The 14,080-nt window shown below is 43.1% G+C and overlaps 1 protein-coding gene across 1 annotated transcript in view; it reads right to left on the bottom strand.

The window, feature by feature from the left end:
- FMN2 (formin 2) overlaps nt 1–14,080 on the bottom strand; it is a 246,295-nt gene that overhangs the window by 212,786 nt on the left and 19,429 nt on the right. The window contains exon 2 of the mRNA XM_090044786.1: nt 3,798–3,964. Coding sequence (XP_089900912.1) covers nt 3,798–3,964 — 167 coding nt within the window. The remainder of the gene's footprint in view (nt 1–3,797; nt 3,965–14,080) is intronic.

Here is a 14,080-nt window from a genome sequence, read left to right as displayed (position 1 = left end):
GATCTTGCCACTGGAACTCCTTCCCCTTGCCCCCCCAGAAATACTCCTCGGGGGGGGGGGGGGGTTGCCCTCTTGGAACCAGAAAAAAACCCCAAATCATACACTGAAAGTCAAACAACTACTAGAACATATTATAATTTTATTACAAAAAACATTTTTGTCATGATTTGTGTTTGCGTAGTGTACATAGCAGTGATTATATAACAACTCAAAAATAAGTTCTTAGTTTTGTATAATGTATGCATGGTGTGTTGGGGGTATGTTTGTATGGTATATATGATGTGTGTATGATGGATGCGTATGGTGGAGTGTGGGAGGGTTGTGAGGGAGTGTGGCTGTGTGGGGGGCATAAGATATGTTGGGGGGTGCATATGTGGGGGGGGTGGGGGCAGGGGGGGTGTGAAGGAGGTTGGGGGAAGTGGTGACCCCTCCACACTCCTCCCGTAATGCAGCAGCAGGTAGGGCACTCGGGGTGCAGATGCCCAGTGGGGCACAGCTCTGGCCAGTGCTGCACATCACAGCGAGGGGAAGAGCCTCGGAGCAGCTGCCAGTATCACTCATGTGCATTCCATGGACTCTCACTGTAGGGAGAGAAGCCTCATGTGATGGAGCCTGGTGCCTTCCCTGCCAGGGCTGCACAGCACCAGAGAAAAGCCTCAGGTCCTGGAGCTGGCTGCCTTCCTTGCAGGGGCTATGCTGCACAGGAGGGAAGTTACAGGCAGGGAAGGCAGATAGCTCCAAAGCCTGAAGTTTCTATCTGGTGCTGTGCAGCCCTGGCAGGGAAGACACTTCATCAAATTAATCTTCTGCAGTGAAATGTGTGTTCAACTAGTCTTTAATTTATTTCTTCACAGGCACTGAAAAACATTATCAGAGGAATGATGCTCCAAGTAGACCAAATGGTGTGGGATAGAAGGAAGGAAATGTTCAAATTTTGTTCAATTATGGTAATTTTACTTTTGTATTTGTACTAGTTGAATCTGTGCTTTGTTGAGGAAGATTAATTTGATATTTTTTATAACCTTCTGTCAAAATCATTAGGGCTGTGCGAAGCTCCAGGGGCTGATTCGATTCAGAGGAGATTCAGCCCGATTTGGCGACTGATTCTCTGAATCTGAATCGAATCGGGAGACCAATAAAAAGGTTCAAGTCAATTCAGAAAAGATTTGGAGAGCTTCGGAGATTTGAACACTCCCTACTCGCTGCTGCGGGGAGCTGGACCTGGGCTCTGTGCCAGTAAGTAGGGGGCGGAGGGGGGGGCTGGAGGAGAGGGTAATCCATGGGGGGACCTGCACCAGGCCCCATCCCCGGCCTGCTCCCCCAGCCACCTTGAGCACCCTCCCAACTCCTGCCCGCTTGCCCAGCCCATCATTGGCTGCTCCGCCCGGGCCTAAGGTTCTGGCACTTGGAAGAAAAAAGAAGCCCCATACTCACTGACTGCTTCAGTGGCCATCAGGGCTTCTAGGAGCTTGTGGCGGAGCCTGCCATGCAGGGCAGGGCAGTGGGGGACAGCAGGGATTGCCCCCCCCCCCCACCTAGCAGGAGCCAGTGACTGCAGGGTTTTTTTTTTCTTCTTCTTTTTTTTAAAGATCCAGGATGCTAGGCCCAGGTGGGGGACACAGCCTGTTTGAGGAGATTTCCCAGCCAGGGCTGCACAGCACCAGAAAGAAACTTCAGGCTCTGGAGCTATCTGGCTTTTCTCCTGTGCAGCATAGCCCCAGCAAAGAGAGCCAGCTCCAGCACCTGAGGCTTCTCTCTGATGCTGTGCAGCCCTGGCAGCAAAAACACCTGGCTCCAGCACATGAGGCTTCCCTCCCTGGTGTGCGAGTGCAGAGAATGCACATGAGAGGCAGGGAGCACCAATGATACAGGCAGCTGCTCTGATGCTATGCCCCTCGCTGCAATGTGCAGCACTGCCTGGGGTTTTCCCCACTGGGCACATGCACCCTAAGCACCCTGCCTGCTGCTGCATCATGGGAGGAGTGTGGAGGGGTCCCCACACACCCCCAACCTCCCTCACACCCACATCTGCTCCCACAATCCACATATACACAACTCCCTGACATACCATATGCCCCCAACACACACATCCTCACAACCCCTCCCACATACTTCCACACTCCACCATACACACATATCACATATACCACAAACACATACCCCCCCACAGCAATACTACACATACCCCACATGCATACCATATACAAAACTAAGAATTTATTTCTGAGTTATTATGTAGTCACCTCTATATACACTACATAAACACTAATCATGACAAAAAATATTTTTTGTAATAAAATTAAAATAGATTCTAGTAGTTGTTTGACTTGCAGTGTATGATTTTTTTTTGGGGGGGGGGAGGGTTCCAAGATGACAATCCCCACTCCCAAAAAGAGTATTTCTGGGGGGTAAGGGGAAAGACTTCTGGTGACAAAGGTCAGGATCTAGGGGGTGGGACTTCCAGTCCCAAAATGGTGACAACGGGGTGTGGCGACTGTCAATGGGTGGGACTACCACGCAGACGTCAACAGCTTACCAAAACTCATTAAGCAACCCTCCACCCAAAATAGTTGCCTGTCCCTGGCATAGGCTGACATTTCTGGCTTCTGGAATGAGAGATTTAATTTATATAAATAACTGTCAAATCACTACTTAGAGAAGGCATTTAGTTTGAGACAAAGTCTTAAAGTTCCCTCCCAATCATACTAGGTGTCCTTGGGCAAGTTATACAGCTACTTTAGATCCCTTAAGTTTAAGAGACTGAATATAAGCATTTCACAAAGGTATTGTGAGGATTAATTAATATTAAATACACAATTTTAATATGTGAATGCAGAGAAAAGAGATGAATTACCTTAATCCAAGGAAGCTAAAACAAGGGTAACTCAAAGTTTTGGCTCTGTAGGACAGGTGAATGGTGTGGGGCTGGTCTGTAAGCTGGACAAGGGCCTGTGCCAACCCCATCCAAACCAGATATGGCTCCAGGGCCCTACACTGCCCTTCACACCCATCTACCATGCAACACTGTAGCCCATGATACTCCCCACCATGGGCCAGATGACACAGCACTGGGGGCCAATCATCCCTGAGCTAGAATAAAAACACATGCTAACCATAACGCTGTGTGATAAAGCTCATACCTACATTGAATAACTGAAATAGGTGTGCTGTATAAGACTACAATATTATTAAAATAATGGTAGCAGTAAACTGTTACCCTACTACTTCTCCACAATACAAACAAGTGGAACAGTTATAATGCTCAGGTAAGTGTTATATGGCTGCAGGCAGATCACAGATGTAGATGATAAAGTAGTTAAAATGTCAACAACATTTCTATTCTACTGTGAGTAGCAATTGGAAGTTTCAGGAAAAGGGAAAACAACCAGACAAAAAGACCTAAAATAGACATCCCATTCATGCTACATGGAGTTTCAGACCTGGCTGCAATGTTTAGCAACCCACTAAAAATGAAGAGGTATAGTACAAAATGGTAAAAGGCAGCTAGTACAAAATGGTAAAGGGCAGCCAGTACAGAATGCCGTTGTGGCAAAAGTTGTCATTTGCCATCAAACAAGAGAATGCAACTATTTCTATCTTATTTTGTATTTTAAAATCTAGATTTATCCCATCATCAAATTATACCAACCTGTTGTCCAAGGTTTAATTACCAACAATTATTACCACAAGGTAACTTTAATTATCCAAGGAAAGTACTGGTTTCTAAGCACATTTTAATGAATCATAAGCCACTGATAATTACAATTCTTAAGGAATTATTTTTTTCTGAAACTTACATCAAACGTAGGTGTGCTTTGCTGTGCATTCTGATTACATGGCTCTCTGAAACAGTCACTGAAGGGAAGCAGTAGACCCATTGCAATAATCCGAGAACATAGCTTCTCTGCTTCTTCCTGTGGCGCATTCTCCTGCTGGCTAAAGAGCTTTTCCAACAGAGTTCGCCCTGCCAAGTTAATATAATAGATCATCAATAATCTGTAACTATGTAGAATTCATAAAAAAAAAAAGCTTAAGCAATCCTTTCTAATGCATTAAAAATCTCCACAGCATAATACTGTGAACATCAGGTATACCAATATGTTATAAAATTCAGCTGAAAACCACCCCCCATAGCATACTCTTTCGTGTGATAGTTAAGGATAATTTGGACGGAAGTTGCATTTTTACTATTTGGGGATTTCACAAGGAAAAATTATAATATCAAGTTGATTCAAGTGACCCAGGAGCTTTACTGTACCGATAAAAATATTGAGGTGCCATTCTACAATCTGTTTCTCAATATGAGGCCCACAAACAAATCATTTAGATTCAGCCACTTAGCTTTACCACAGGCTTTCCAAAGCCAAGTGTATATTGATTCATCTTCCAGATGGGGAAAGTGAGTTACTACCCAAAGGTGAAGCAACTTAAAGTTAGGACCATGTTGCATGTCACACTTAATGTGTTAATATAACTGTTAACTGCACTTATAATGTGAGCACCCATGCATTCAAGCTACAAAACAGATGCTAAGAGCAATTATATTGTAGCAAAGTTTCATGGGAGTTATCTCCAGGTCATATTAAATAACACATGTTCACTTATCATCTAATGGCTCCACAGAGATAATAAGATTCAAGATTCTGGTGCAGTGTGGGGACTGGCAGCAGGACTGTAACACCCCTCCTTACCCCACACCTCCACCCCAGTTCAGTTCCTCATATCCCCCTTCACCCACTGCCAGCAGCAGAGACCCAGGCTGCCCCAGTGCACCAGGGCAAGGGCTTCTTATGTAGGTAATGCAAACTCCACCCCTGTCGAAAGCAGCCTGAAATTGTAGTAAGCATTACTGTGCCATATTTAAAGTTAGAAGGCATTCTAAGCAGTCACATGCTTACTACAGTCTAAATAAAAACACATGCCAAGTGTCCTTGAGACAAGACACTTACACAGTAAACCATTTTAGAGTCAAGAATGGTCTGGTCTCACACTGCTCTGTTCTCAAAGTCCTAGCTTCAGCCTTTACTATCAAGAGGACCACACAAAAAGCCCATTACGATCTTTCATTAAGAGGTGCTCTATTTCTTCCTCTCCATTTGGCACCAGTGAGGACACATCTGGAGTACTGTGTCCAGCTTTGGATCCCCCTTACAGAAAGGATATGGACAAATTGGAGAGAGTTCAGTGGAGAGCAACAAAAACGGGTTAGGGGGCTGGAGCGCATGACTTCTGAGAAGAGGCTGAGGGATCTGGGCTTATTTAGTCTGCAGAAAAGAAACTGAGGGGAGATTTAAAAGCAGCTTTTAGCTCCATCCTCTTTGGAACAGTCCTTCAGGTAGTTACACTGTTCTCTGTGGTGGCAGATGACAAAACAAGGAGCAAAGATATCAATTTGCTGCAAGGGAAGTTTAGGTTAGATATTAGGAAAAACTCTCTCACACTGGAACAGGTTACCCAGAAAGGTTCTGGACTCTCTATCCTTGGAGGTTATTAAGACTTGGCTAGAGTCAACGGGGATGATCTAGCTGGAGATGGTTGTGCTTTGAGCAGGGGCTCAGACTCAGTGACCTCTTGAGTTCCCTTCCTACCCTCATTTTGTATGATTCTATGACTTCTGGGGGAAAGTATCACACCATTAAAAAAATAAAATCTAGGAATTACTCCAATTTAAGAACAGAATTAAGGGAATTCTATAGTAGCATAATGTTGCATATCATAACAATGCAACATAATAACAAATGCACGTTCAACAAATTTTCTAAAGCCTGCATTTTATGACTCCTGAAATGTAGACGTTTTCCAGTGTTACAAGCAGCACATGACCCTAATTCATGTATTACCTTAATTTCAGGTGGCATAAGTCTACTGCATTTAAAATTATTTAATTGCATTTTAAAATGTTGGTCTTTATTCTACAGGGCTTAAGGACTGAAAATTTTTAAAAGCCATTTCTGGATAGAGAACCAATTTTAGATTTTTTGTCTTTCTTGATAACACAGCATAGCCCGGTGGTTCAAGTACTGACCAGCAAGAAAGTTTGCCTTTATTATACCCTACACAACCAATTTATTTTCTGAAAAAGTGGTATAACACCTTACAGGTCATGTAACTAAAACAGAGAGAAGAGAGACAAGACATAAGCCTCTTCCATGACTTTTGATTCCTTTTGCCTCTAGACAAATACAGCTACAACAAAGATACCTGACACATGGAAGATATCAAATTTTCACCATTTTTTAAATGAAAAGTTCATACTTTTACAAGTAGGAAGCATTTTATCATTGGGGTTGCTAACACCAGGCTTCTGCTATTGTTTGAGTAAATTTGCATCTCTCAGAGCACAGAAACACAGATACATCACCACAGAAGAAAGTCCTGAACAGAAGAGCTTTCCACCTTTCCACTCTTCTGTGAAATATGAAACATCACAACCTGAAGGAAATATGCCTCTACATCTAGCTTGCCAACTTTGAGGTAAAAACTATTCCAACTTTTCTCTGTGCCTAACTTGGACATAATGAACTATTCCAAACAGGAGATTTTGCCATACCTTCAGCTCTCCTGTAAAATATTCATTTTCACCTTTACCTAGGAGAACTCTTATGATCTCTGCACTCTCCTATGCCTGATGAAAGGTGAGTGTGCCTGAAAGCATGAAGATAAATACAATAATTTATTTGCAAATATCTAGTTGGTCTAATACAAGATATCACCCCTCTTCTATGAGTTTTGATTCCCGTAAGAAAAGATACAAACACAAAATGTCTTCCTCTGAATTGTTTCCTCATACATAGTTTATTGTATACTGCAGGGGTGGGCAATTATTTAGGCCGGCAGGCCACTTAATCAGTTTTGGTGAGCTGTTGAGGGCCACACACAAAATCTTTTAGAAGATATCATTTTAACAAGTTATAAATAAAAACAAATCATATACTAAAAAAACCCCAAACTTCTACTATAAAATATTTTAATTGTAGTTTACAAACTATTTTTGTCCTAATTGATGCGTTTTTGAATAGTATATATAGAAGCAATTGCATAACAGCTCAAAATAGTCTAACTCTTATATATTGTGAGCATTGGGGTTTGTAAGGGGAAGGAGAGTATTGCACATATGTATGAAGGTTAGGAGGAGGGCGAGGAGGAGGCTGCCCACGTAGTAGGTTCCAGGAACTGGTAAGGGATGCAAGGAAGGAGGGAAGGATGGGGGTGAGGGGGCTGGGAGGCAGGGGGTATTTACAGCAGAACTCACTTGGGTGGTGCAGTGCAGCTGCAAGTGTAATCCACTCTCACCCCCTATCTAGCCCGTGGCTGCTCTCACAACACTTCACATTGGGCCAAGTTTCACCAGCTCCTTCCTGGTGCAGCCCACACCTGCAGATGGCACCACCCTGACCTCGGCTCCAGGCAGTGTACAGCTTCTCGTTGGGGCGCCTGGCCACCCACGGATGACTGCTCATCTTGCTGTGGGGGCAAGTGGGTGGAAGACAGCTGGGAACTGAAGCTGGAGCCCCACACACTGGGACAACAGCAGCTTCCCCCCTGCATGACTGGACATCCATAGGGGTTACTGTAAGTTACACCCAGTATGCACCCCCATGGATGTCACTGCCTCCCTGCACTACCTACTGCCCAGAGCAGTGCAGCAGGGACAGGAGGAGGAGCCACTGGAGGTGGGGAGGCTGAGCAGTACCTGGGTGGCTACAGCAGCAGCACTGTGTGCTTTGGCTGGGGCTGTCAGCAGGAGCAGGTTGGGGGCAGCTGGGAGCATGGTGTGAGTTGCCTCAGGTGCAGGTTGCCCCAGGTGGGAATCACATGGAGCTTGGCCCCATGCAGAGTGTCACTGGGGCAGCCATGGACCAGATACAATCAGCTAGTGGGCCAGATCCAGCCTATAGGCTGCACTTTACCCATGCCTGCTCTACTGTAACCCCCAGATCTTTCTCCATAGTAAGGCAACCTAGCCAATCATTCCCCAGTCTCCATTTGTGCTTACAAATAGTTCTGTCCCAAGTGCAAGACTTGGCACTTGTCCTTGTTGAATCACATATCTTTGATTTTGGACCATTTCCCCAGTCTACCCAGGTCATTCTGGATCTTTGCCCTACCTCCAGCATGTCTGCAACTCTATCCAACTTGGTATCATCCAGAAATTCCCTGAGTGTGAATTCACTAAGCAGGTACTCAGTCCCATCCTCCAAATCATGAAGACATTAAATAATATTTGGGGTCAGGACAGACTCCTGGAAAACTCCACTTGATGCTTTCTTACAAATAAACAGTGAGTCCCTAATGACTACTCATTGAGCACAGTGATTCAAACAATCATGTCCACTTTACAGTAAGTCTTAAAATTGTTTTAAAAATAAAATTGCAACAAGGGAAATTCAGTATGGATATGGAGAAGAACTCTCTCATGATGAAGGATGTTAGGCACTAAAATAAAATCCTGGAAAGGTGTCAAATTGGTAAGTTTATAGACACATTCTCAGACAATACAAGCTTCTTCATATTAGATCAAAGTTCTGGGTACAACCAGTGATTTTTGGGGTCCAACTTGAAACCCATGATAAAATGTGTCAAGGGGAAAACTAGCCCCCTTTAAGGTGTTAAATCAGAACTTTTAACTTAGATTTTATAAATCTAAGACGCATAAAAGTATATACCCTACGCCACTATTTTAAGAAGTTGTAAACTGTACTTGAAATCAGACCAAAAGTGGTAAATTTGCTGGTCCTTAAAATGGCACCTCCATTGCCAGTCTTACCTTGAATACACTGGGAATAGAATACCATACTTGATTAAAATCTTAGAACATCTATACATGTGCTCTGAAAGATGCTCGAATTAAAGTGCCTGTAGTGTCGCATTTATTCAGCTACCTTCAGAATGGTGGTGGGGCTCTTTAAGTAAAGCATGTTCAATGAACTTTAGTTAAAGCTCCCCCACCACCATTTTGAAATGGGGGCACTCTGAATACACATGATTCAAAGGTTGCTGGAACACACTGAATAGCACACTACAGCAGACTCGATTAATCAAGTTGGATCCAGTGTGCGCTAATTAGCACGTCTCAGAACAGAGCACCATCACAAATATAGATGGCCTTAGTTGCCATTTACTCAGTTGTTTAATATATATAATAATAATAAACCATGAAATCTGGTTCAATGATCAGATAAGAGATTCAAAAAAAAAAAAAGATAATTTATCTATACATACACATATATACATACATACACATACATAAACACATACACACACAAATATGTGTAAATTATTTCTCGATTTTTCAAATCTCTTATCTGATCATTAAACCAAACTTTACAGTTTAATAGGCACAATTCCTTAAATATAGGAAAGCTTTCTAATGATCAAATTAAAGTTACATTATGCATTTCTCTTGCCATGGTATCAGTACTTGACATATTCTTTCCAATCTGCCATCAAACTAAATGCATTTTCAATAGCAGTTATCACCATAAGGAACATAAAGATATCTTAATTTGAAGACGTTATCTAAAAATAGGTAGGGGGTAGGGGAGGAATTTGTTTGGCTTCATCTTTTCAGCAGATTTAAGGACAGTTTAGAACTATTTCAAAATTGATCTCTTGGCTCAAGATACTAATAAGAATTACCAACATGACTGTAATCATACTTGGACAAATCTCTGCTCTAATAATACCCATGTCATTTGGAATTACTGCACATGCAAATCAAGTCAAATACACATTCTAGCAATTAAGAATATGTCTTAACAAGTGAAAGCTTAAATGATGTTTAATTGTCAATGCATGTAGAAATAGTTTCATGCTGAACAGCTGTGAAGAATGCTATATTAACACTTAATGGGGCATATATTTAAAAAGAATTACTGGACTGAATATTTATGTAAGATGTTAACCTGTTTAAGGTTTCTGTGCATAAATTACCTTGTGTTAAAGAAACAGATTGACCAGCTTTATGTTACTACTACTACCCACAGAGGTAAAATAAAATAAAAATCCAGCCATACTTCCCTTCAAAATTATAAAGGCAAAACATGGAATTAAGTATCTTTTATAACAACATTGCTATTATTAATAAACAATAACATGAATAATAAAATCCAGCCCGTTTGCCTTTTGCTGATCTCCCAATTTCAGCTGGAACCCCTTAGAATACACTAGCTACAGGTATGATGAAGCCAATGCAAGTGGGAAGGGTTGGAGAACAGTGGTTAACAGCTACTATTTCTGAGAACAGAAAACCTTTTTTCTTTGTTTTGTTTTGTATTTTTTAAAAGGCCTATCCTTGTTTTGGGCATCTGAAGTCTGCTCTGCATCTGTTTTCAAGTACAAACAGATGCTGTCACTGCAGCTGAAGTTTTCATTTTCCACAGTTACCAGTAAAAATTTGGTGGTGCTGAAAATTCTAAGTACCGATGGGATTCTCTGTTGATGCTATGCACTTTGAATCTATTCAAATTAAACATTAATGTAAGCAAAGCAAATCATGCAACAGATTTAAGAAGTGTTTTTTTGTTCAACATTCACTTCTAAAAATGAACTCATTCTTTAAGCCAGTGATTCTCAACCAGGGTCCCATTACTGTTGGCATTGTATTTATAACCCAGATGCCTTGTTCTGGGGGGACCCATAACCCTCAGACTTACTGTGACCTTTCCACTTGATAATAGGCAAATTTATTGACACACAGTAATAATACAAGAAATTCTGTAGCTACCAATCCTAGAGCTGTCATCAGAATCAAGATATGTCTGGCCAAGATGAGAGCTTCACTCTGAGGTTCTCTCTTGAATGCGAAATGTCAACAGCCTGGAGGTTAGAGGCTAAAGCCCACCCCCCCTACCAGTGGAGTGTATGACATAAGCTGGTGGTATGCCCTTTGTCCATGGTGCCTCAAGTTCCCCTCTTGGGGACATGGGGCCCTTTGCTATTCTAAGTCCTTTCTTTTCCCCTCCTGATGACTCTTCACCCATGGCTACCACTGATCGGTCTCTCTGTGGTCATCATACTGTTCATGTTCTGTCCTATCAGTACATTCCTTTGTTTCACAAGCCCACCACATGCACACATCCTAATTTGGGCTTTCCAGGTCTTTTCCTGATTTGGTCTGTTTCCTGAAAACTGGAACTTCAGGCCCCTGCTCTCTTGGGCCTTGTGAGCTGGTGCCACCTTATCTCATGTTATATAACAGTGTAGTATATAACCACAATTTACCAGGCCATGTGTATATCCATTGGCCTTGTTGTGTTAGACAGTCTGCCTTAAAGATTGAGAGAACTGTGTGACTGTGTGACCAGGCCTTTAGAAATCAATTAACCCTTGTTGTCTTGAATGTTTATTCTAATACACACACACACTACCTATAAGACAATTCCCAAAAGCAAACCTCTAAATATCATTTTCTAATCATCAATGACATCCCTTCAAGCATACCACACAATGTCAGCACTATTAAGTACACAAACATGATTCACAAGATAAACCCACAGATTTTGAATAGGACTCCATCACTGTGGTCTTTCTGAGTTCTTTACAACAGAACCTTCTTAGGCAACAAGAGTGAAAACTAAGGTGCATTTTCCAAGTGGTGCCTTGAGTCTATCCAGGGATGCCTCGCATCTAAAAAGTTTGACAACCACTGCCTTAAGCATTAAGGTTGAAATCAGATACATTTCAGTTCGCAACAAAAACCAATAAAGCTGGGATTTCAGCCTAAAATTGCAAAACTTCTCTTCATAAATGCAAAACTGACTTTATTGACTGATTCTGTGTTTAAGGCTTCCATTATCACTTTATGCACTTAACTTCCATGTTTATTGTCAATGCACGTGTTTTCATTCACAGAAGAGAGATGCAAAAACCCCAAATCAAGATCTTCCAAATGCATACAGCTAAATCTTGGACTGACTACCATATTTCAATTAAAATGGATTTAAACTTGAATGACAAAAGAGAGGTATTTAATTGGTTTTGTTCTTGACTTCTCTTTTATAATGTAGAAAGATATTATCATATTCTTTCCTCTTTCCTGCCAACTCTGCCCTTCCCACTCAAAATTCTTTGCACTAGACTTGAAAACTTCACTTCTGCCCTTTACTTAACTTGAAGAGCAAAGATGAGCTCTTTGAAATTCCCAAGTCACGTTGTCACTCAAAGCATTAGCCATTCTGTTCTTCCCCCCTCAAATATTAACTAGAGGTGGGAAATAAAATGAAATTTTTAGACAAGAAGAGAAACTCAGTTCAGGTTACAGCATCAATTTAAAAATCACTGTTCAGGTCCTTTTGAAGACCCTTGCCAAAATCCTCCATCAAAGAAAAAACAAACAGGAAAGGTATATTTTAGGTTTGCAGACAATATTACGGCCCCTGCAGATGTATAGGTAAGGGTGTGATGGCACCTGATGCGTAATCTATACAATCACGCTTCCTGCCATTCCACAAGTGCATGGCAGCAGGTATGGCTGTGGAATCACACGTGGTATCCCATCACACCTTACCAACAGGGTAGGAGGAACCTGCAATCATGATCCTGAACTCCCCCTACACCAGCAAGTAGCATGGACTAATGGCTGGGAACTACCTCAGCTAACAGGGTTCCCTGCCAGGGGGGCAAACCTGGCCCCACCTTGAATTAATGGCATCAATGGAACCAGCCACAAAGTTATTCTACATTGATTATGGAATAACTTTGTGGCTTATTCCTTGTTTTATGATACCATTAATTACTGTAATGTGTGGCTGGGTTACAATTTAAGACATGATCAACGAATAAACACACCTTAAGTGAAACGTGTGGCTAAGTCCTTATAAACCTTAAAGCAGCAATAAACCAGAGAAAAGTGCTTGGTATTTCACTTTATAAGCACATCACATGCTATAATATTCAACAACAAGGGGGTTTTTTTTAGGGAGAAGGGGCATTCCAGTATCCCTTTAATATACATGGCAGCTATTTCAGCAAATAATTTGAACTGAATTGTGACAGTACCTATTATATTTTGTCCAGCTTTCTAAGGCTATGTGAAGCTTCAGGTGTATATTCAATTTGGAGAAGATCCAGCTCAATTCAGCAGCCAAATCTCCAAATCTGAATCATACCAGGAGACCAGTTAAGAGGTCCAAATCTACTCAGAAAAGCTTTAGAGATTCAGACAGTCCCCACTCACCACCACAGGGAGCTAGACCCAGACTCCGTGCTGATAAGCAGGGGGCAGGGGAGGGGACGCTGGAGGAGGGGCGAGGGGACCATGGAGGGACCCCCCACCAGGTCTCATCCCCTGCCTGCTCCCCCAGCCCCCTTTCAAGTGGCCCCTGACCCCCAGAAGATCTCCCCCACCTCCCTTGGCTGTCCTGCCCATCCCCAGCTCCCAGCTCTTTAAAAAAAAGGCCCCACTCACCAGCTACTGCTAGGCAGGGGGACAAACCCTGCTGCTCCCCACTGTCCCACACTGTGTGGGGGGCTCTGCCCTGAGTCCTCTAACCCCTACCCCCCCACAGGGCTGCCCCACCAACCCCAGCTCACAGCTCTTTAAAAAATAAAATAAAAAAAGCTCCACCCTCACTGGCTGCTGCAGTAGCCATCAGGGCTTCTGGGGGCTTGTGGCAGAGCCACCCACATGGTGTGGGGCAGTGGGGTGCAGCAGAGATTGCCCCCCCACCTGGCAGAAGCCAGTGAGTTCAGGCTTTTTGTTTTTTATTTTTTAAGAGCAGGGAGCTGGGGCCACATGAGGCAGCCATGGGGGGGGGGGGGCTGGAAAAGCGGGTGGGGGCAGGGGTGCTCATGCCAGAGCTCCCCATGTGGTATGGGGAAGCAGTGGGCAGCAGGGATCAACCCCTTCCCTGGCAGCAGCTGGTGAGTGGGGGCTGCCTTTTTTTTTTTTTTTCCTTTAAGTCAGGAGCTGGGGCCAGGAGCTGGGGGATGGGGGGGGTCATGAAAGAGTCCCCCACACATCATGGGGCAGTGGGGATCACCCCCTTGCCACCACGACCTGGCAACAGCTGATGAATGTCGGGCCTTTTTTTTTTCCCCCAAGGAGCTAGGAGCTGGAGGCGGATGGGGCAGCTTCGGA

Source organism: Crocodylus siamensis, chromosome 1 (assembly GCF_052110815.1).
Source record: "Crocodylus siamensis isolate JL-2025a chromosome 1, ASM5211081v1, whole genome shotgun sequence".
Lineage (NCBI taxonomy): Eukaryota > Metazoa > Chordata > Crocodylia > Crocodylidae > Crocodylus > Crocodylus siamensis.
The sequence above is the reverse complement of the archived record's forward strand: the minus strand, read 5'-3'. Positions and strand labels throughout refer to the sequence as shown.